The sequence below is a fragment of the Mirounga leonina genome, unplaced genomic scaffold (assembly GCF_011800145.1).
Source record: "Mirounga leonina isolate KUSES-001 unplaced genomic scaffold, KU_Mleo_1.0 Mir_150, whole genome shotgun sequence".
NCBI lineage: Eukaryota > Metazoa > Chordata > Mammalia > Carnivora > Phocidae > Mirounga > Mirounga leonina.
This window is the reverse complement of record NW_023270374.1, coordinates 28,421,228-28,445,106: the sequence shown is the minus strand read 5'-3', so window position 1 is coordinate 28,445,106 and position 23,879 is coordinate 28,421,228. Positions and strand designations below refer to the sequence as shown.

Here is a 23,879-nt window from a genome sequence, read left to right as displayed (position 1 = left end):
ATAGTCAGTATTCACAATTTTATTTATTCCTTCTGAGAACGTTTGTGCATGAGTGTGCACTTTAGTTCCTTTTAGTTCTCCACATGTGGCCAGAGTTATCATCTTGAAACCCATGTCACTCTTTTGCTCCAATGATTTCCAGCGGTTCCTAGAATACAAGATCTTGTATGATCTAGTTCCTGCCTTCCTCCTTGCACTCCCTGACGTACTCCAGCGACACTGGCCTCCTTTCTATTCCTTACCATATAAAGCTCTTCCTGCCTCATGGCCTTTGCACTTACTACTTCCTCTGCTTGGAATGACCTTCCCCAACTCTTCACATAGCTAACTCCTCCTCATTCTTTAGTGCTTAGTTCAAATGCTTCCACCTCAAAAAGGCCTTTGCTTACAAATAGATCTATGCTTACGCTCTCTTATCACTCTCTTTCCTTCCTAGGGCTTCTTAGGATGAGGTTATCTTGTTTGATTGTTTCTTTATTGACTTATTGTCTGTTTTTCTCTTAGAGATTGTAAATTCCATGGGTGGTTATGCTTGTCTTGTTCACCATAACATCCCCGGTGCCTAGCACAGAATATGTCACATAGGAGATTCAATAAATGTGAGTCAGCTCATGTCCCTTCTCTGTTCAAAACTCTCTAATGGCTTCCCATTTCACACAGAAAAAATCCAAAATCCTTACAATATTCTCTAAGTTGCTGTACCATCTACCTCATCTACCTCCTATTTCTTTTGCTCTTATTTGCTATTCTCTCTGCCTGGGAATGCTTGTCTCCCAGATCTCTATGTGGCTCCATCCCTCATTTCAACATTAGTGAGGTCTTCCCTCGTCATTCTAAAACAGCAATTCCTGTCTTTTTTCTGTGCATTCTTTTCTCACCACAGCGTTTTTGACCATTTAGTATATAATACGTTTTATTTCTTTGCTATTTTGTGTTCCTGCAACTAGAATATCACCTCCATGACCAGGGATGTTGTCTTTTGTCCACAGCTTGTATCCCCCATGTCAGTCACAGTGCTGTGGCCAGAAGTGTCGTTCTCATAACCGTTCCCAGTTCATAAGTGACGCTCAGTCCTCTTGATGGGATGAATGGTTATGTCAGTGAATGGAAGACATGGCACAGCTTTGTGCAGGTGTTGCTGTGTTGACTGTAAAGAGGTGAAACAGGCTGCTCTTCACAATATCTCAGTCCATTTTTCTAAAGAGCCGCAGAAGAAATTTCTCTTTGCTTCAGTGAATCCCAGGAACAGTTGTGCTTCCTCTGCATGGGTATTTGCTGCTGATCTTAAGGGCAGTGTGAATCATATTATATGGGACATAGTGTGTACCTCCACATTAGCCCTGAGAAAGTTCCGAGCCTAGCTCTGTGGCCTACCTTGAGCAAATGATTATGCATTCTGCATACTAACCAAATTCATAACATTTATTTTTGCTACTTTCATTTTCTAACTTGTCTTTGTTGATTTACTTTTTACTTTTTTAATTTACTTTTTTCATTATTTATTTTAAATTATATTTTTTCCATAATAAGGCAAAATATCAATAAATTTTTTTAAAAGATTTTTATTTATTTATCCGACAGAGAGAGACACAGGGAGAGCAGGATCACAAGCAGGGGGAGAGGGAGAGGGAGAAGCAGGCTTCCCACTGAGCAGGGAGCCCGACGTGGGGCTCGATCCCAGGATCCTGGGATCATGACCTGAGCCAAAGGCAGACGCTTAACGACTGAGCCACCCAGGCGCCCCTAAACAAATTTTTTTAATTGTATTAAATTGTGCACCTCAACTTCGCATCCAGCTTTTTCACTTAGCAGACTAGCACATTTTCCCACCTTTTTATAAATTCCTAGGATACTTGATTCCTAATGGTTTATTCATAGAGTGGTTGTACCATAGTTCTCTTTACTATTGGGCAATGATTTCCAATATGTGGCCTTTAAAAACAGTACTAGAAAGAACATCTTTTTTTTTTTCTTCATTTTTTTAAAAGATTTTATTTACTTATTTGACAGAGAGGCAGAGCACAAGCAGGGGGAGCAGCGCAGAGGGAGAGGGAGAAGCAGGCTCCCTGCTATGCACAGTGTCCTATGTGGAGCTTGATCCCAGGACACTGGGATCATGACCTGAGTAGAAGGCAGACACTTAACTGACTGAGCCACCTAGGCACCCCTATTTATTTTTCATTTTTATAAAAATGTGTTTTATTTTAAAACACGTCTATAAAAGTAGAAATCACATAAAAATACAGATTACTCTGGCATGTTAGCAAAATAGCTTCTGGCTGGACTTGAGCATAGAAGTACTCTATGTTTGAGGGCATCTAGAAATCACAGCCCAACTGGATCCTATCATCAGCCCTTGTCACTAATCTGTAAACAATAATTTCATGTAGTTAAATTTAGCACTTTTTAACTAGTACAAAATCGAAACATAATCATTTCCTATATAACACCACTTTAAAATGTTCTTTCTTAGGTCTGAGCAGATAAGGGCACCATTGTTTCTAACATTTGAAAAACCTGATTTAAAAACAATGTTGGGCGCCTAGGTGGCTTAGTTGGTTAAGCGACTGCCTTCGGCTCAGGTCATGATCCTGGAGTCCCGGGATTGAGTCCCACATCAGGCTCCCTGCTCAGCAGGGAGTCTGCTTCTCCCTCTGACCCTCTTCCCTCTCATGCTCTCTCTCATTCTCTCTCTCTCAAATAAATAAATAAAATCTTTAAAAAAAAACAATTAATAGAAATAACAGGTTTTAGCTTTTTTGTTCCATTTGGAACATATGGGAAGGTCATCAATTTATTTTTATTTTTTTTAAGATTTTATTTATTTATTTATTTGACAGAGAGACAAACAGTGAGAACAGGACCACAAGCAGTGGGAGAGGGAGAAGCAGGCTTCCCATGGAGAAGGGAGCCCAATGCGGGGCTCGATCCCAGGACTCTGGGATCATGACCTGAGCCAAAGGCAGACACTTAACGACTGAGCCACACAGGCACCCCAGAAGGTCATCAATTTAAACAAGAAATTAGTGTTTCGCGTGTTTTTTTTAAAGTAGAATTTAATCCTTTTAGAATGAACATCTTTTTCATTTTTCAGATTGCTGATTTAGGTTAGACTTTGTCCTATTTAATACCATCTGATGGACATAGTGTATCTACACCTGTTAAATGTTTACCCTAAAGAGATCCAAGGGCTGAATGTGACTCTTGCACTTTCCTGAGTAGGGGGTAGAAATGGAATTACTTCTCAAGAATTCAAATCTAAGGCATAAAATGCACCTGTATGCTAATGGCATTTTTTCTTTTTCTTCCTAACTAGCTTCCACTGCGATTCCAAAGGCTTGGGCACCGAGTGGCTCTGCTGGCGCTACTGTGTGGGGACCCAGTGAAGGAGGTAGCGGAGGAGGCGGCGGCGGGCACGCACTACCTGCTGCATGTCACCCTAAGGCTGAAGTGTAAGGTGCTGCTGAAGGCAGCGAGGCCCCGAGTCAGTCCTAGCGCAGTGCAAGCACCAGCCCTCTTTGTGCCCTCATTCCCCACCTTCTAGAAAGACTTCTTACGGTGGTTTATAAAAAGAAAGGTACATAGTCCGCAGGCAGAGATGAAGCAACACTGACTTAATAATCAAAATCAGGAACTGGATCACGCCCATCAGTGTCGGCCATCTGCATGGCCATGGAGTTGGAGCAGCTAAACACGTGGCCCTGTGGACAAACTGGAGTGATTAGTTTGGTCAGAAGTGGAAGAAGTTCTTGCCATCATTTGGGCCTTCATTTATTTATTTATCCCATAAATGTTTTCTGAGTGCTTACTCAGGATCTAAGAGTAACCAGAACACAAGTGGTCCAATCCTTACATACCATGTAGTCTAGTGGGGGAAACAAACAATCAAAGAATCAGCAAATAACTCTGTTATTATAAACCAAGATAAGTGCTAAAGGGGAATTGCAGGGGCCATGAGGAAGAATCCCATCTAGTTGTGGGGTTCAGAAAAGGCCTCTCTGAAGATAACCTGAAAAATAAGAAACATTAGCCAGGTAAAGATGTAAGAAGAGCATATTGAGCAGAGGGAGAAGGAGGTATGAACTTGAGGAGTTTGCAAAATAGAAAGAGGGCCAGTGTGGTCAAAGAATGAACCATTGCCCCCCCCCACCTAAGAGAGACTTTAGAAGATATCTAGCCCAGTGTCCCGCCAGCGTTTGCATCTCAGTCTAATCTACCCCCACCAAGTAGTTGCCCTGCCTGGGCTTCTTCATCCCAAGGAAGCTCTGTGCTTCCCAAAATGGCCATCGCATCTCTGGGCAGCTCTGAGTATGAGGACTGTCTACCAAGACATATAGCCAAGGAAATACAACTGATAATTCATTCAACAAATATTTATGAAGCACTTACTGTCCTAGGGGTACCTTGGTGAACAAGAAAGATGAAGTCCTGGAACACTTCATCTAAAACTAATGATGTAATGTATGGGGATTAACATAAGAATAAAAAAAAAGAGAGAAAAAAAAGCAAACAACACAACACAATATGAAACAAAATAAAAACACATAAGCAGCAAAAAAAAAAAAAAAAAAAAAAGACGAAGTCCCTTCCCCCAGGTTTATTTTCCAGTTGGAGAGACAGTATCCTCAACCAAGCACTCAAAGACTTCCCATAAATAAATTTCCAACAAACATGAGTCACACGCAACATGAAAACAAAGCACTGTGAGGGAGTATTGACAGACTCATTAATCAGCAAAACTAGACACAGAGAGTTCTGACATCAGAATTATCAGACACTGCAAAACTGTATGATTTTTTATGGGGACCTAAGCTTCATAACGAAACCCCTCAAAAGTCCTCACCAGTGGCAGAATGGTTTGGCATGGTTATACTTCCAAATCACTCAAAAGTTCTGTTCTTACAAAAAGCGCTTTTCTTTTTCTTTCAGACTTTTTAATATATTGTCCAACAACAGAGGGGGAAAAAATCTGCCTTCAGATTAACACATACTCCATACCCCAGGCATTTTTATCCAAGTAAGAAAGATAAGAGGAATGAGATCTTAGGATTCACTTCAACCTCGGGATTGACCAGACTTGCAAAATCAAGAAAAAAGAAATAAGCCAGAAAGTAATATTTCATGTTTCCTTCTCAGGTATCAGTTATGACAAAAATCACCCAAGCTTGAGAAGAGCAATGAAAAAGTGTCGAGAACTCCTAGAACTCTACAATATTAAACGGTTCTACAGTTGTCCCTTCAAAATTGCCCAGGTAATCAGAATGACTAAAATTATAAAGACAACTTGAAATGCTGGAGAGGATGGGAAATCACCGGAAGTCTCATACATTTTGTCATGAGAATGTAAATTGGTAAAACCGCTTTGGGAAAAGTTCTTGCAATTTCTTATAAAACTAAACATAAGATTGCCCAGAGAATTTGCTCCCTAAACATTCTATAGTTTGGAGACGAGGCACCATGGTTGTGACTCTTGTACACCTTGTTCTATTAGTGTAATGGTTTAGATCAATCTGTCAGTGGGCCCAGTATCACTGTTTGAATATCTCTTCAGACAAGCTCTGCTCCCATTGATTGCTCTCCTAACCTTAGCTAGCCTCTTGCAAGTGTAAACTCTTGTCCAAAAAGGAACTGCTAAAAAACAAACAAACAAACAAACAAGCAAAACAAAAAAAGGAGCTTTTAGAGGCTGGTAGTTGATCTGACAAACCATACGCTTTTTAATTAATATATGTATTCATTATTCAACAAATATTTAAGCATCTACTAGCTACCCAGCATTCTGTTAGGGGATGGGGGAAAAAAAGAAAACCTACAAATTTTACTCAAGTAGGGTCTAAGGTGTCAGGCAGTTTAAATTCTCTGTGTGTCTGTTTCCTTATCTGTACAGAGGATCTGTAAAAATTGGGTTGTAAGGGTTAAACGAGATATTGTATGAAAATGCTTTGCTTAGTGCCTGTCATACAGTAAGTGCCCAGTAAATTATACCTGTTATAATCATGTGAAGGACCTTATACACTGCCAAGTACAATGAGAAGCAGAATGAAACATTCTTTTAATGTATTTTCTCCAGCCAAGGTATTTTAGCTATGGCTGGGACCCTTTGAGCTATAGAGCACTAAGGCCTTTCCTTTAGTCCTGTTCCTATAAAAAAAAAGTGTGACTCTTTCTGAGGATCTCAGTAATGAAACCTCTTTCTAAAAATCAGAACTGTAAAAAGCCATGCACAGACCCTAGTTGGCATTTGGGTTGCTTCTAGTTCTTTACTTTTGTAAACAAGACAGAAATAACAGCCTTGTACATATTTGTATGCCTCTCTGATTAACATAACAAAATTAAGATAATATCCCTTATTCAGGGTTCTATCATACTAAGTCTTTTGAGAATTCATCTTCAGGGCGCCTGGGTGGCTCAGTCATTTAAGTGTCTGCCTTCAGCTCAGGTCATGATCCCAGGGTCCTGGGATCGAGCCCTGCATCAGGCTCCCTGCTCAGCCAGGAGCCTGCTTCTCCCTCTCCCACTCCCCCTGCTTGTGTTCCCTCTCTAGCTGTCTCTCTCACTGTGTCAAATAAATAAATAAAATCTTTAAAAAAAAAAAAAGAAAGAAAGAAAGAAAATTCATCTTCTCTGAATTATTTTCAGGTCTTCGAAGTTTTTCTCAATTCAAATGAGCTTTGCCAGTTTGTAATGACTATATTGGATAGCCTGGAAAATCTGAAACATCCCTCCACCCAGCAATCAGCAGGAGAATTGCTGCTAACATTGGTGAAAAATGCAGAGTCCCGATTTGAGAAGGTAAAAAGTTCAGTAGCCATTTGCTGGGTTTGAAATATTGGCAAAACCTCTCCCCTCCTGCAGCTGCTGAGGTCTCTTCGGCTGCTCCCGTTTAGCAGAGAGTAACAACTGAACGGGTCCAGGGTCCATGGGTCAGTCGACTTCCATTCAACAAGCATGTAATAAACAGCCACTGTGTGTGCAACTAGGGATGGATAGTTTTTAAAATCCAAGGTGTGCTCCATATTTTCCAGAACGGTATAGTTTTGGGGGAAGATATAATTAGCACTTATGAGAAGGTAACTTCAAATTTAGATCCTCATCCAAGCTAATTAAAGGTGTTAAACTTTAAAAAATCAAGCCATGGGGCACCTGGGTGGCTCAGTCGTTAAGCGTCTGCCTTCGGCTCAGGTCATGGTCCCAGGGTCCTGGGATCGAGCCCCCGCATCGGGCTCCCTGCTCAGCGGGAAGCCTGCTTCTCCCTCTCCCACTCCCCCTGCTTGTTCCCTCTCTCGCTGTGTCTCTCTCTGTCAAAGAAATAAATAAAATCTTAAAAAATAAATAAATAAATAATCAAGCCATAATCAATCCTAGGAGGAGGCCAACTTAGTAAGCTAAAATCAACAGATTTTATTTAAATGTATCTGAAGTTGACACAGCAAGAAATAACAATATAATTATATCATTTAGAAATGTGAGAGGAGGGGCACCTGGGCGCTCATTTGGTTAAGTGTCTGCCTTTGGCTCAGGTCATGATCTCGGGGTCCTGGGATCAAGCCCAGCATTGGGCTCCCTGCTCGCTGCCTGCTCAGCAAGGAGCTTCCTTCTCCCTCTCCTGCTCCCCCTGCTTGTGTACTCACACGCACTCTGTCAAATAAATAAATAAAATCTTTAAAAAAAATATGAAAGGACATACTGAAAGAGATAAAAGGGATAAAAATAGTAGTCTCTAGAAAGCATACCTGGGAAATAGGCAGGAGAGAGCCTTGAAGTACCACTGGACTTTTTAAATTGATACGTGTTGCACTTTGATAAAAATGAAAATTAATTTTAAAATGATGAAAACCCACTTTTTAACCTATTAAAATAGCAAAGATGCAAAAAGAATAATGTGATGAGAACATGGTGAGATGGGCCATTGTATCAGTTGTGTACTTTCAGCTGTAAAAAAGACCAACTCTGAGAAGCTTACACACAATTTAAGTTTAAAGGGTTTATCTTTGGGGCACCGTGGCACAGTAGGTTAAACATCTGACTCTTGGTTTCAGCTCAGGTCATGATCTCAGGGTCATGAGATGGAGCCCCACATCAGGCTCTGCACTCAGCGGGAAGTCTGCTTGAGACTCTCTCCCCCTCCACCTCTGCCCCTACCCCAACCCCGCGCATGCGCCTCTTTCTTTCTCTTTCTCTCTCAAATAAATAAATAAATCTTTAAAAATAAATAAAGGTTTATCTTCTTCTATAATAAGAAGTCTGGAAGTATTTTCTAGGCTTGGTTCAGCAACTCAGCAGTGTTACCAAAGAGGCAGGGGCTTTTCCATCTGCCATGTTGCCCGTTCATGCAGTCATAAGGTGATCACAGCAGTTTCAGACTTTATGAGCAAATAAGGCTGTATCCAGCCAAGAAGAGAGATGTTGCCTTCCTTTTGTCCCTGTAATCAGGGAGAAAATTGTTTCCCAAAAGCCACTAACACATTTTTTCCCATATTTCATTGGCCAGAATTGCATCGCATGCCAGCTTAAACCAGCTTCTGGCAACTGGGCATAAGGAGGGCCATTTTATTACAAGGGTGGTGAGGACTGCCTCTCTGAGAGGCTGACATTTCCACAGAGACTTGAAGCCATGAGTCTGGGAGTGGGCAGAGTAGGTCAAGCAGAAAAATGGACCAAAGCCCAATGGCTCCTGTTTCCTGAGTATGGTGGACATCTCTGGGTGAAAGGCAAGTATGGTTTCCTCTGGCATTCTCAGAGCAGAGTGGAAAAAAATTCCAACTTCCTTGCAGCACTTTTACTAGTTTGGTTTATTATAAAATCAATATATAGTCATCAAGGAGAAATTTAAAAATATGCAAGCAAAAAAATAAATATCCCATCATTCAAAGTCACATTATTAATATCCTTGTAAGTTCTTCTAAATCATTTTTATATGTATACATACATACAGATCTATTTTAAGTAGTTTTTTTTTAAAGATTTATTTATTGGGGCACCTGGGTGGCTCAGGCGGTTAAGCGTCTGCCTTAGCTCAGGTCATGATCCCAGAGTCCTGGGATTGAGCCCCATGTCAGTCTCCCTGCTCAATGGGGAATTGGCTTCTCCCTCTGCCCCCTCCCTCTTGCTTGTGCGCTCTCTTGCTCTCTCTCTCTCAAATAAATAGATAAAATATTTTTTTAAAAAGATTTATTTACTTGAGGAGGGAGAGCGAGAGCGAGAGAGTGGGGGAAGAAGGACAAAGGGAGAATCTTTAGCAGACTCTGGCTGAGCATGGAACCTGATGTGGGGTTCATTCGTACAACCCATGAGATCAGGACCCACGAGATCACAACCACAGCCGAAACCAAGAGTGGGACGCTCAACCAACTGCCCACCCAGGTGCCCCTTAAGTATTTCTGATAATACTCTTTTAAATACTAAAAATTCTTGACACCTCCAGGACCTTTCAGAAATAGCTACAGTATCCTCGGTAACCGTCATTGTCCCACGGGATTAAGGTCTTAGTGATTTGTTTTCCTTCTTCAGGTACCAGAAATTATGGGAGTTATCTGTGCCCGGCTATGCATAATCAGCCAGCCTAGAGTCCGACGACAAATCATAAATACTGTGAGTTTGTTTATCTCCAGGCCCAAGTACACAGATATAGTGATCAACCACCTTCTGTGTCATCCAGTACCATATGACAGGTAACAGAACCTGGTACAGCCTCTGAATTAACCTGGGGTGTGAGACACAGCCCCCGGTATTGTGGAACGTGGATGCTCTCAAAAATCTAATGATATTCTTTTTTTTTTTAAAGATTTTATTTAGGGGCGCCTGGGTGGCTCAGACGGTTGAGCGTCTGCCTTCGGCTCAGGTCATGATCCCAGGGTCCTGGGATCGAGTCCCGCATCGGGCTCCCTGCTCCTTGGGAGCCTGCTTCTCCCTCTGCCTCTCTCTGTCTCTCATGAATAAATAAATAAAATCTTTTAAAAAAAATAAAATAAAGATTTTATTTATTTATTTGAGAGAGAGAATGAGACAGAGAGCATGAGAGGGAGGAGGGTCAGAGGGAGAAGCAGACTCCCCGTCGAGCAGGGAGCCTGATGCGGGACTCGATCCCGGGACTCCAGAATCATGACCTGAGCCGAAGGCAGTCGCTTAAGCAACTGAGCCACCCAGGTGCCCCTGCCTTTTCAACTCTTTCGATCTGGACTACACACTCGATCCCAGATCGATCACACTGGGAGTTTTGGGGGTGAGGCGCTGGCATTGGTATTTTAAAAAAATCTTCCAGGTGATCTGAGTGGGTGTCCAGGGCTGAGAACCACCAGATGGATCCCTGTGATTCCAGCTTCAGAGGAAGAAGGGAATCCTTGGTCCTCTGCCTATTTCAAGAGAAGCAGAATTCTCCTTGATCTTCCCTCTTCTGTCTTAGGGATTGGAGCAGATTCTAGATACCCGACTGCCTCTTGTATGCAGGGGACAGAGTTACTGTGTGTTAAAACCCCTTTTTCCTCATGGACTTGGCATTCCTCCCTCTTGCCTCCATGGAACTGGGGTAGAACGATGGTAGGGTTTTCTTTCTTTCTTTCTTTCTTTTTTTTTTTTTTTAAGATTTTAGTTGTTTGAGAGAGAGTGAGAGAGAGAGCACGAGTGGGGGAGAGGGGCAGAGGGAGAGGCAGAAGCAGACTCCCGGCTGAGCAGGGAGCCTATACGGGGCTCAATCCCAGAACCCCGGGATCATGGCCTGAGCCGAAGGCAGACACTTAACCGACTGAGCCACCCAGGCGCCCCTGCTCTAATGATATTCTTGTAGAAGAGATAAGATATAGACAGATACCTGCAATGTAAGTCAGAATATAATGCATAAATATAAGGAAACAATCCAACAAATCCAGAATGAAGAACATTTTATAAGACAGCTGGACTGAACTCTTCAAAAAAGTTAATGACATGAAATAAAAAATGTGCTGGTGCAGTATTCTAAATAAAAAGACACTAAAGAGACATAACCACATGCAATATGTGAACTTGATTGGATCCTGGATGAAAATAAAAGCTATAAAAAGAAAATTCTGGGAAAATTAAATATAGACTCTGTAATAGATTACTGAATTAATGTAACTTTCTTGGGTATGAAATGGTAATGTGGTTATACAGAAAAATGTTCTTATTCCTAGGAGATCAATTTACTGAAGTGATTTAGAGGTAAATATCATGATGTCTGCAATGTACTTGAGATTTAGCCAAAAACATAAACACAAATAAGAAAATAAAAATATACCCATAAATAAGAATAAATCATATAGAGGAACAAACAAGATGCTTTTTTTTAGACTTGTGGCTGTCAGAGGTGGAGACACCCTGGAAGTTCCAGGAGATCCTTTCCAGGGAAGGCAATGAGGCATTAGGAGAAGGTTCTGGGCTCCCACCCCCTTCAAACAGAGCGTCATCTGTCTCTTATTTTTCTTTTTTTTAAATATAAGCTCTATGCCCAACGTGGGGTTCAAACTCATGACCCCAAGATTGAGTTGCATGCTCTACCGACTGAGCCAGCCAGTTGCCCCAGAGGGGCATCTCTTTTTGTCTGCTTTATATATTGTGATGCTGGGTAATTACTGTATTTGAAGAAAAGATTTCTTAGCTTTAAACTGTTTGAAAACCACTTTCAGTGAATGGTTCTCATAGTGTCTTGGTGTAGTGCTGATTTTTTTAGTGATTTTTTTTGCTGATTTTGATTGGTTTAAGCTAAACATAAGACGCTCTACCACTAAATCAAATAAAGGAAGATTTTTACCCATCCAAAGAAAAAATGAATTAATATATATCTATTTTTTAAATATTCTTTTGGGGCACCTGGCTGAATCAGTTGGTAGAGCATGTGACTCTTGATCTCAGGGTGGTAAGTTCAAGCCCCATATTGGGTGTAGAGATTACCTAAAACTAAAATCTTTAAAATAAATTAAAATAAAATAGAATATTCTTTTATATATTTCTCTAATACATTATTGTTAAATCTTTACTACTTGCTTCAGCTTATCTACACTAGATCCTTTCATGAAACATATGATGTAGTACAAAATATTAAATATACTTAGTTATTTTAAAGTGTAACTTCAGCATTATTTTATTGTTTGTATTTTTTCTAGCTCTTGGATGAATTTGAGAACCTACTGCTTTAGATCATATGAGAATTGTGGAATCTGCTAGAAATGAAAATGGCATAGTCAGGGAACTTCATTCTTACTATGTTTTTGATCATTTACCTAAAGTCTGTTAGTTGATTACATGCAGATTGGGGTGATTGTTTTTAGGAGTCTGTTCAAAGCATCTGCTATGTGCAAAGTACTGTTTGGCCTGGAGAGATAAGGAACAGGACACGCACCCTGCCCTCAGGCAGCACACGGTCTGGGAGTAGACACAGACTAATAATAGGATCCCAAAGCAAAATAAGAGAGTTCTGTGGAAGCTCATAGGAGGTGACTTAACTAGATGAAAGACTGGGGAAGAATTTCTAAAAGGAGGGCTGTCCCAAGCTGAGTGTTTAGTGTAAATTAGCCAAGTAGAAGGTGGGACAGGGCAGTGGAAAAGGCATTCCAGACAGAAGGGATGGCAAAATGAAACACAAGGAAGGTATGAAACAGCTTGATGAATGCCCATTCCCAAAGGGATGATGGGCAAATAAAAACCATGTCACATCTACGGGATCAGTATCACTGGAGGCGAAACCTGTCCCATATTTTTAGCAGACTCTCCAGATGATTTTTTTCACACTAAAATATCTAAACCATTGCCTTATAGGCTAACATGTGTGTTTTCCTAATTCAGATGCAGTCCCAGCACACTTACAACTATGCAGCAGACCAAAAGCATTTTTGAAACACTTCTTTCACAATAAATAGCTTTTCAAATTCATTTACTCCCTCAGGAATTCAGAGAGAAAAAAAAAACAAGGATAAGTAAGTATAGGAATTTCTTAATTTCATCCCAAGAATGAATGTTCATTTTCTATTGTCCAGTTCACCAGCTATGAAACTTTTCAGTCTTTCACATTGCCTTAATGGCCTTCTCTTTAGGACCTTCTTACTTCGTTTTATTCACAGATTAGAATTATCAGAGTAGGGAGTGAAATGTTGGAATAGTTCTTAAGCCTCTCAATTTTTAGAGTGATTCTGATACATAGACAACTAGAAGACCACACTTGCTCTAGCACACAAAGATACCTAGGTAGATTCCGAAAATAAGACAATGGAGTAAAACCATGAGTAATTCCCGATCTTCCCCCTGCCCCCATAATGCTCCTTTACAGTGTTTATATACTGTGTGTGTGTGTGTGTGTGTATGACATATATATATATATATATGACTCAGGCCCTACCTTCGAGTCAACGATAGAAAAAAGTTATTACACACTGTCTTTCTTCAAGAAGAGATCTCTTCTGGGCACCTGGGTGGCTCATTCGGTTAAGCATCTGCCTTTGGCTCAGGTCATGATCCCAGAGTCCTGGGATCGAGCCCCACATCGAGCTCCCTGCTCAGCGGAGAGCCTGCTTCTCCCTCTCCCTCTGCAGCTCCCCCTGCTGTGTGCCCACTCTCTCTCTGTCTCTCTGTCAAATAAATAAAATCTTAAAAAAAGAGAGAGAGAAAGAAGAGATCTTTTCTAAAGAGAATCAAAGCTTTATTTCTGGGCCTGGACTTGTCCAAAACTTGAGGACCATAGACTGGGTTGAGTAAATCTATCTTGAATGCCTTCTGTGGGCCTGGCATTGTGCTAGACCTTGAGGGATTCATGGAAGAAAAGCCAGGCATAACCCCTGCCTTCAGAGGGAACAGATAGACACGTTCAGAGAACTGAAAATAGCACATTTAAGATTGAGGCAACCTCTATACAGGAGAAATTTTGAAAAAAATAAAATTAAAAAAAAATTGAAAGTATTATGAGAACCCTCATGTGAGACATGGTAAAGAAGCCGCAAAAGCTTCACAGAAGAGACGACATTGTGGTTGGACCTGGAAGGTTTTGATGGACAGGGGAGAGTTTTGGAAAGGGCCTTCCAGTTTAAGGAAATGAGATGAGCAGAGAGAGCGCTGTCAAAGTCCATTGTTAGTTTGGTAAATGTGAATGGTCTGGGGTAGCCAGAGCACAGGTATGTATATGACAGGGAAGTTGTGAGGCTGAAAAGGTAAATTAGGACCACTTTGTCCTGAAGTCCATGATGAGGCATAGGAACTTGAGATTATAAAACCCTGAGAGTGGGATGCCTCAGTCAGCCACTCGGTAGCTCAGTCGGTTAAGCATCTGTCTGTCTTTAGCTCAGATCATGATCCCAGGGTCCTGGGATTGAGTCCCACATCAGGCTCCTTGCTCAGCAGGGAGCCTGCTTCTCCCTCTGCCTGCCATTCCCCATGCTTGTTCACTCTCTCTCTCTCTCTCTCTTTTTTTTTAAGATTTTATTTATTCATTCATTCATTCATTTATTTGAGAGAGAGGGAAAGAGAGAGAGAGCGAGAGAGCACAAGCAGGGCCAGGGCAGAGGGAGAAGCAGACTCCCCACTGCTTCGGGGAGCCAGACATGGGGCTCGATCCCAGGACACTGGGATCATGACCCAGCCAAAGGTAGACGCTCAACTGCTGAGCCACCCAGGTGCCCCCACCCCCAACAAATAAATAAAATCTTAACAAAAAAAAAACCAACCCTAAGAGTAACTGTAATGAAATCAGATAGTCTTTTGATACCCTGAAGAACTGAGCAGAAAGGAAAACCACTTCTAGATTGGATTCCAGATTCTAGGAAGGTTGTGATCATGGTGGGCTTAGGATAAGGCATTCTCCTGAACCCTCCTTTTCTTCGGGATTTCTAGGCATCTGGCTGAGTTGTGGAGAACTCTGGAGGTGGAACTGCCCAGCACCACCTGGATTCTGTGGAGACTTCTGAGGAAGCTGCAGAAATGCCATAATGCGCCCACCCAAGAGAAGATGGCCTATGTGGCTGTTGCTGTAAGCCATTGAGCTTTGCCCCTCCCAACTTCAGCACAACATGCTCCCTCTCTTGGGATGACTGGTCCAACACTCCATCTGGAGAGTGTCTCTCTTCATCCCTCTCAAAGTTTGCTTCTGTCATCCATTTATAAATCTATAATGTCTCCACCAAGGGATTGACATGGACGGGGCTTGGGAGAGTGAAGGTATCAGTATAGTTTAATGAAGTTTGGTTTAATCAATGTGGTTAAATATTCCCTTATCCTTTTTTTTTCTAATTTTATTTATTTATTTGACAGAGAGAGACACAGCAAGAGAGGGAACAAGCAGGGGGAGCGGGAGAGGGAGAAGCAGGCTTCCCACAGAGCAGGGAGCCTGATGTGGGGCTCGATCCCAGGACCCTGGGACCATGACCTGAGCTGAAGGCAGACGCTTAACGACTGAGCCACCCAGGCACCCCAAATATTCTCTTATCTTTTAAAATATATGTATCATCTGGGACACCAGTGTGGCTCAGCTGGTTAACTGTCTGGCTCTTGATCTCAGGGTTGTGAGTTCAAGCCCCACACTGGGTTCCACTTCGGGCATGGAGCCTACTTAATAAAATAAAATGATAAATAAAATAAAATAAAATAGGGGCACCTGGGTGGCTCAGTTGGTTAAGCGACTGCCTTCGGCTCAGGTCATGATCCTGGGGTCCCAGGATTGAGTCCCTCATCGGGCTCCCTGCTCGGCAGGGAGTCTGCTTCTCCCTCTGACCCTCCCCCCCTCTCATGTGCTCTCTGTCTCTCTCATTCTCTCTGTCTCAAATAAATAAATAAAATCTTTAAAAAAATAAAAAAATAAAATAAAATATAAAACAAAATATAAAATAAAAAAATAAAATGATTCATCATAGTTAAAGAATAATACACAACTCATAAAGAAAAAAGTCAAATAATACAGAAGAATATAACATAGAAAGAAAAGGTCCTCCTTGAGCAGAGGCTGGCAAACTTCTTCTGTAAAGGACCAGAAGGCAAATATTTTAGGTTTTCAGGCCCCGTATAGTCTCCATAACATATTCTTTGGATTTTTTTTAAAAAACAATCTTCCAAAAATCTAAAGACCATTCTTAGCCTAGCTGTATCATCTCCCTAAAAATGAACCTTTTAGAAGGGTTTATACATATATAAATTTTTTGTGTATGTATTTATTTGGTATACTTTTTTCCCCCATTTTTTCCTTTTAAGTAGACTTTTTTAGAGTAGAGCAGTTTTAGGTTTACAAGAAAATTGAGCAGAAAGTACAAAGTTTCTACTCTCTGTCCCCTACATGCACAGCCTCCCCCACTATCAATATATGTTTTTTATTTTCTTTTCTTCCCTACCAGCTTATGGTTCAGCTTTCCCTGACCTAAGTTATTATATAGGTTTTCTTTAGCTTCCAAAATTATTCTGACATCTCTAATCTGCCATTGTCTCCTCTCCTATTCTCTCTGTTCTTGTGGATTTATACCTTTTTTTTTAAATCTCTATGTTATCTTAGTTTTAAGAGTTAGGTCAGGTAAAGGTATATATTTAATCATGTTAGCCTATAAAATTGTATGTATATATTAGTAGAATCAAATTACACATACTGCTTGATGACCTGCTTTTTTAATTTAACAATATATGAACGACTTTCCATGTCAAAATATAAGACTCTCTGTTATCCTTTTCATGGCTGCATAGTAATTTATTTATTTTTTATTACCTTCTTAAAAATAGATAATATGTGGGCGCCTGGGTGGCTCAGTTGGTTAAGCGACTGCCTTCGGCTCAGGTCATGATCCTGGAGTTCCGGGATCGAGTCCCGCATCGGGCTACCTGCTCGGCGGGGAGTCTGCTTCTCCCTCTCCTGCTCCCCCCTCTTGTGCTCTCTCTCTCACTCTCTCTCTCAAATAAATAAATAAAATCTTTAAAAAAAAAAAAAGATAATATGTAACATAGTACAGAACCATTTATTTCATTTCCAAGTTTCCTCTTAGTGAACATTTTGACAATTTCTGAACTTTCGCCATTAAAACAGTGCTACAGTAAACTTAATCATGCATATGTAAATTTTGTTATACATACCCAATTATTATTACTTTTTTAATTAGGCTCCACACACAGTGTGGGGCCTAATGTGGGGCTTGAACTCATAACCATGAGATCAAGACCTGATCTGAGATCAAGAGTTGGATGCTTGGAGCGCCTGGGTGGCTGAGTCAGTTAAGCACCTGACTCTTGGTTTCGACTCAGGTTTTAAGATCGGGCCCTACCCTGGGCTCCCCACGTAGTGCGGAGTCTCCTTAAGACTCTCTCTTCCTTGTCCCTCTGCCCCTACCTGCAGTGCTCTCTCTCTCTAAAATAAGTAAATAAATCTTTTTTTAAAAAAAGAGTTGGACGCTTAACCCAAATGAGCCACCCAGGCACCCCCTAATTATTTTCTTAGGATAAAGGGTATTGTAGGGGAATTTCTAGCTCAAGGGGTAGGCTTATCTAAACTTCTGGAGAATTCCCAGTTGGTCCTCTAAAACATTGCCTTCTCCCAGTCATATATGAGAATGCCCATTTACCCACCCCCCTTACCACCCTGAGCATTCCTAGCCTTTTCATTGCTGCCTAGCTGATAGGTGAAAAAGGAATATTATTTTAATTGTACTATTGTTATTGGTGAGATTGAACATTTGTATATGTTTTTTAATTGGCCGTTATATTTTGTGACTTGTCTGCTCATGTTCTGTACACCAGAGCTTCTCATATTTAATATGTACACAAGCCACGGTGAGCTGAGGATCTTACTAAAATGCAGATTCCAATGCAGAAGATCTGGGGTGGGGCTTGAGTGTCTCCATTTCTAACCTGCTCCCACGTGCTGCAGTGCTGCTGCTGTGTGGGCCCCACTTGGAGTAACCTTTACATTTTTTTCTTACCAACATATAAAAGGAGGTTATATATTAGAAATATCACATCGGGGCGCCCGGGTGGCTCAGTCAGTTAACGGTCGGGCACAAGCAGAAGTAAAGCAAAAGTAAGGAGTAGTGCCAGCCGAGTTCAGCTCTATGATGTGTCTTTTCTACCGCAGGCAACAGATGCCCTTTATGAGGTGTTTGTGGGCAACAGGCTCCGAGCAGCTACATTCAGACTCTTTCCTCAGCTTCTCATGACACTGCTCATCCAGATACACCACAGCATCGGTCTCACCATGTCTGATGTCGCCATCCCAAGTGGCCTGTACACAGAACAGGAAATGTCTTCAGAGGTCACCCCTTTGTGGTAATGCCTGTTGTGATTTCACTGACCTTAACTAACACTGAGCTCTAGGCGCCGTGGTAGACACATGGATAGCCAAGATGTGGTTCCAACCATGGGAGAGCTTACAGTCTGCTATCATGGGACGTCAGGATGAAATGCCCAGGAATCATTCTGGGCTCTCACTGGTTGGTTGTCTGATGGTTTTATTGGCGCCAAGATAAACTCATTAGAAATTTATTAGTGTCACGGTGGCACATGACGTTCTTTCAGAGGAAGTGCTGTAATGTGGATTATTTAAGAACACCTGACTAGGGGTGCCTGGGTGGCTGAGGCGTTGAGTGTCTGCCTTCGGCTCAGGTCATGATCCCAGGGTTCTGGGATCAAGCCCCACGTTGGGCTCTCCGCTCTACGGGAAGCCTGCTTCTCCCTCTCCCACTCCCCCTGCTTGTGTTCCTGCTGTCGCTATGTCTCTCTATCAAATAAATAAAATCTTAAAAAAAAAAAAAAGGACACCTGACTAAAAGTCAGGAGAACTGAGTTCTAATTCTCATTCATTTAACAAGTTACGTACCTTGGGCAAATCTTCCTGTTGTTCTGTGCCTTGGTTTCCCTATCTGTAAATTAGGTCAGGCTAGGTATTCTCCAAGGACCCTCTAGTTCTAGGATTCTCTGGTGTTATATCAAGCATACTAGTTCAGCAAGTAATAGAGAGATTTTATTTTATTTTTTTAAGTAATCTCTCCACCCGATGTGGGGCTCGAACTCATGAACTGGAGATCAAGAGTCACATGCTCTACTGGCCCCAGTTGTGGGGGTAGTTTAAAAAACAGTGTGGGGGGCACCTGGGTGGCTCAGTCAATTAAGCATCAGACTCTTGATCTCAGGGTCATGAGTTCAGGCACCTCATTGAACTCATGATGGTGTAGAGCCCACTTTAAAAATAAATAAAATAGAAAAAAAAAACTGTGGGTAATTTTTTGAGGGGGGTATAAATTATATCTAAATAATGCTTTTTTTAAAAAGCAGTGGGTATGGGTTTAGCATCCCATATCATTTGTTTTATCATAGATTTCTTTTCACACTCCCAGGGAACCAAAATCTAGTTAGATTTCTTTACGCTAAAAATTTGTGTGAAGGGCCTTTCAAGTTATTAGAACATTAAGAGTCTTTGGGGGAAATCTAGAAAGAAGAGAAGTACCATCCAGAGCTATCAATGCATGCCCTCCTCAGTGAGAAAGCAGGGTAATTGTGTGCTGATAAGTTGAAGGGACCTGTTCTATTCACTTGTACTGGTTTGGTTTGATTTAGCTTCGCCATACAGGCTACAAAGACTCTCCTCCTCAGAACATTGTGCTGGCAGGAATTCAACATCATGGAAAAGAATAAAGGATGGACCCTCCTGGAAGGAAAAGAGTGCCATCTTCAGGGAGTATCTCTCCTTGCCAAGTAAGACTTCCTTGCCATGCTCTAAATCAGCATTGCTTTAGGTATTTTTCTCCCTTCTAGTTAAAACAGCAACCACGGTTGAATAACATCACAGGTTAGGGAAATACCCATAATGCCAGGCAGATTTTCAGAGGTCCTGCCACCGCCATACCGTCCTATGCACCTAAAGCTGGGCAAAATCCTCAGAGGGCCCCTAGCCCTAGGAAGAATGCAGTCTGGATAGGAGCATTTCTAAGAGGTGTCCTGTTGGGTGTTGTGTTTTGCAGTGCGTTGCTGGAAAGAAATCGCCTCCTTGCACATAAAGTCATGTACTTGTTGGTCCCTCTTCTTAACCGAGGGAATGATAAACATAAACTCACATCTGCAGGATTTTTCGTGGAGGTAAGATTCGTTAGAAGCTGGGTTCAGGAGGCCTGTAAAGCCGCAGTACCTGCCTTCCTGGGCCCTGTCCAACTTCATGGCAGGCCAGGATCCACCTCAGATGTGGGACAGAAATAGTTTCAGATTCAAGCCTACTGACATTCTTCTTGCCATATATTCATTAGTCGGCATTCCTTAGATACCCACTGTGTAAGCATCACCCTGTAACGTAGTAGAGGTTTCAGAGGAAAAATACACATTTTGGAATTGGTGGGAAGGTGGCTCCCCTCATGAAAAAGGGCTTAAAGGTAACTTCTTTGGCTGATTTCTGGGTTCTTTTAGCTTCTCCAGAGTCCAGTGGCTAGGAGACTGCCCAGCATATACTCTGTTGTCCGCTTGAAAGACTGGCTACATCATGGAAATAGTGTCTTCAAATTTCTTGCCCTAAAGGGACTGCGCTATCTTATCAAACACCAGGAGATGGTAGGAGGGGCCCCCAGACCACTGATTCGTAAGTCACAAATCAAACATACCCCAGAAAGATACCCAAGAAACTGGTAACAGCCAACAAGGAAATTGGGTAGCCTGGGAATGGGAGCAAGTAGGAATACATCCCTTTGTACCTTTTAAATTTTATGCCTAGGAAATATGTAAGTACTGACTTAAGTATTTCATGAAATCATAAGAAATAAGTCCAAGTCACGTATATTCATAATATTTGAAACCTATAATTTGTGTAAGGAGGTACCCTCCCATCACAGCCTGGGTGACATTCGGGTGTCCTTTTATGTCTTGTACCATGTTGCCCTAAGAGTACATTGGATAGACCATGATATCTGCTCCCAAGATGCATATCTTCTAAACAAGGATTACTGACATTCATGTTGAAAGAGAGCTCATTTCCTGTAGGCCTAGCTAGAAACTAGGCCTGGGTCAGAAGGAAAGATCAATCCCTGGGCCTTCAATTTTATCACTTGAGTTCTATTTTTTTTTAAATATTTAAATATGTATGTATATCTGAAACAAAGATGACAGATGCTAGCATGTTAATTCTGGTTGTTTGGATACACAAATACTTGTTGCCTTATTCTATTTACTTTTTACATGTATGTTTTAAACGTTAAAACTCTGAGAGTGCTTCCTTTTGGGAGTTTCAGAAGAACAGAATCCCAATTCAGAATGGGAAGGACCCTTAAGGGTCCTCAGTCCATTTCTGCTTGAATTCCTGCAAGGAATCTTACTGCCTCTGGATACATTCCATGTTGGAGAATTCACTGACCTGAGCTAGCCATTCCACTTTCTCTCATTGTGAGCAATTTCTTACATTAATCCTAAGTCTCTGTTACTGGACCGTCCCACCTGGTCCCACTTCTGCCATTATGAGGCAACTTACAACACCTCTGCCCCCCCCATCTACGTATCAGCCCTGCCAATACTGAGAGGGCAGTCATGCCCTCTTTACTTCTCTGTTCTCAACTAGCCAGCACTACCAAACATTCAACAAGCACCAGGTACTGAGTAAAGTTGGGAAGACCTACTTTGGTACCAGATGAAGTGCTGTCCGGAGGGTGATGGTGCACTCCCTTTGGGCACACAGAGGGAAGGCATCAAGAGCCTGTTGCCGTGCATCTTAGACCTCTTATGTGAAACCGACGAGAAGATTGTTTTGTTGGCCATCCAGATACTCTTGCAACTTGTTGGGACAATGGATTTCACCACCCTGACAGCCATGATGAAGACCCTGTTCTCCCTATTTGGTGATGTAAGACAATGAGAGAGGAGAGACTTTCCTAGGGGAGGGTAATGGGCATAACAGCAAATAGAAATTGGGATAGTAATAAATATACTCTATTTTATATAGTTCTTTTTATGTTCACAGCACTTTGAAATCTCCTCTCTTAAGACCCTTCCAGGTAACTTGTGATGTTAGTAGGACTGGTGTTACTATTTTTCAGATAAAAAAAAAAAAAACTGAGATGTAGAGACTTGCCAGGGTACCACCCTGAGCATGGGTTGGGGAAGGAGTTTGTATAAGAAAAGATGTCTTTCAAGAAACAATCAGGACTGGGTCAAGGTGGTGGACTATACATATGTCCCCATTTCAAATCCCAAAGATTAAAAAAAAAATACATGGAGCACAATGAACCACGTCCTCGGAAGAGTCAAGCATGGCAAGGCTGGGATTCTGAACTTCAGCAAAACAGCTTGTGTGAATAGTTAATACTAGCATCAGGCATGAGCTGTGCTGACTACATTTCTCATTTGCAGAGTGAGAGAACAACCATGCTACAAAGCAGCAGGTCTTGCTATCTTTACATATATTTGGCTTCTTGCCCTCAGCCACCTATAGCTAAATAGCCTCATATTAGGACTGCCATTTCAACCAATCTAGCGCTTATAAGTTAAGCATGAACGCTGTCAGTGACTTGCTTGCCTTTGGATGCTCCCTTTGTAGGTGAGACCTGCTGTTCATCGTCTCTCCATGACCCTCTTTGGAGCCTCCATAAAGTCTGTGAAACACACAGATAAGAAGGGTGTAGAGAATCAAGTCCTGGACAGCCTGGTCCCACTACTTCTGTATTCTCAGGATGAAAATGATGCAGTAGCTGAGGTAATGCCTCTGTTAACTGCTTTCATGCCCAAATAACTTCTAATCCAGAGCCAAATCTGCAAATAAGCGTTCCATCTTTGAGGGCAGGGACTTTTTTCACCATTTCCGATAGCACAGACTACATTTCAATTATTTTGCCTAAGTGAATTGTGTGAAAAATCTTACTCCTTCTGTTTGTAGCCCACCCCAATATGTAGCCTAGCACAGAGCCTGAATACAGTGCCAAATTCAACAAACTCTTTTTTTGTTGACGATGACAATATTCCGTTATCTTTTTCTTTTATTCAAGAACTGCCTGCTGGCCTTTAGACAAATAGACTTGTGTTGAGGCTAAGTCAGAAATAGGAGCTTCTCTGACAATCTAGAGAAACCTCTACATCTCCTTAATCTTCCAAGAGTTTCTGCCATGGAGTTGTGGGTAGGATATCATCATCTTTAGTACTGTCTCATACCTCAGGAGCCTGTCCATTCCAATGTGCTAACTATGACCACCAGTTACAACAGTCCAGAGGTGTATTTAAGCTGCAAGGATTCTGGAAAAATGCTGGAGCTTTCCCCTACCCATGCTCCCCATTACAGAAATAAAAGCAGGATCAAAAATAAGATTATGGTGGGCCCTGGTACCTTAATCTGGGGGAAATATTATGGTCTTGTAACCAGAAATATGGAATATTTCAGGGTCGCCTGGGTGCCTCAGTCGTTTGGGCATCTGCCTTTGGCTCAGGTCATGATCCTGGAGTCCTGGGATCGAGAGCCCCATGTCAGGCTCCCTGCTCAGCAGGGAATCTGCTCCTCCCCCTCCCTCTGCTCCTCCCTTGCTCATGCTCACTCTCTGTCTCTCTCTCACTTGATCACTCTCTCAAATAAATAAATAAAAATATTTTTTAAAAAAAGAAATATGAACTATTTCAGACCCCAATAAAGTATAGAATAGAGCTTCCCAACCAACTGATGGAAAAGTTTGCCCTGTAGGAGTCACGGATATGTGGATGCATTGATCCCCATCTCACCTTCCCCCTCTCCCCCCTACAACCCCTGTCAGCCCTTGGTAATCAGGCAAGGCATAGAGCAGCCAAGGCTCTGGGCTTACTTTCTTTCAAACCTTAAACGATCCCTAGCCTTATCTTCAGGATTCTTCAGAGGGTAGCCTAAGCAGAGAGGTGAAATCCAATATTAAACAGGTTAGGAATCACTAACACAGAGAACATAGTCTACCACCCACTGTAAGAAATAAAACAGGAATAAATCATGCACC

The 23,879-nt window shown here is 41.8% G+C and overlaps 1 protein-coding gene across 1 annotated transcript in view; it reads left to right on the top strand.

Moving 5' to 3' along the window:
- Positions 1-23,879, top strand: part of MROH8 (maestro heat like repeat family member 8) — a 60,446-nt gene that overhangs the window by 24,226 nt on the left and 12,341 nt on the right. Inside the window, exons 9-19 of the mRNA XM_035006278.1 lie at positions 3,317-3,452; positions 5,137-5,252; positions 6,640-6,792; positions 9,511-9,671; positions 14,830-14,965; positions 18,038-18,228; positions 19,516-19,653; positions 19,920-20,034; positions 20,356-20,496; positions 21,611-21,775; positions 22,469-22,624. Coding sequence (XP_034862169.1) covers positions 3,317-3,452; positions 5,137-5,252; positions 6,640-6,792; positions 9,511-9,671; positions 14,830-14,965; positions 18,038-18,228; positions 19,516-19,653; positions 19,920-20,034; positions 20,356-20,496; positions 21,611-21,775; positions 22,469-22,624 — 1,608 coding nt within the window. The remainder of the gene's footprint in view (positions 1-3,316; positions 3,453-5,136; positions 5,253-6,639; positions 6,793-9,510; positions 9,672-14,829; positions 14,966-18,037; positions 18,229-19,515; positions 19,654-19,919; positions 20,035-20,355; positions 20,497-21,610; positions 21,776-22,468; positions 22,625-23,879) is intronic.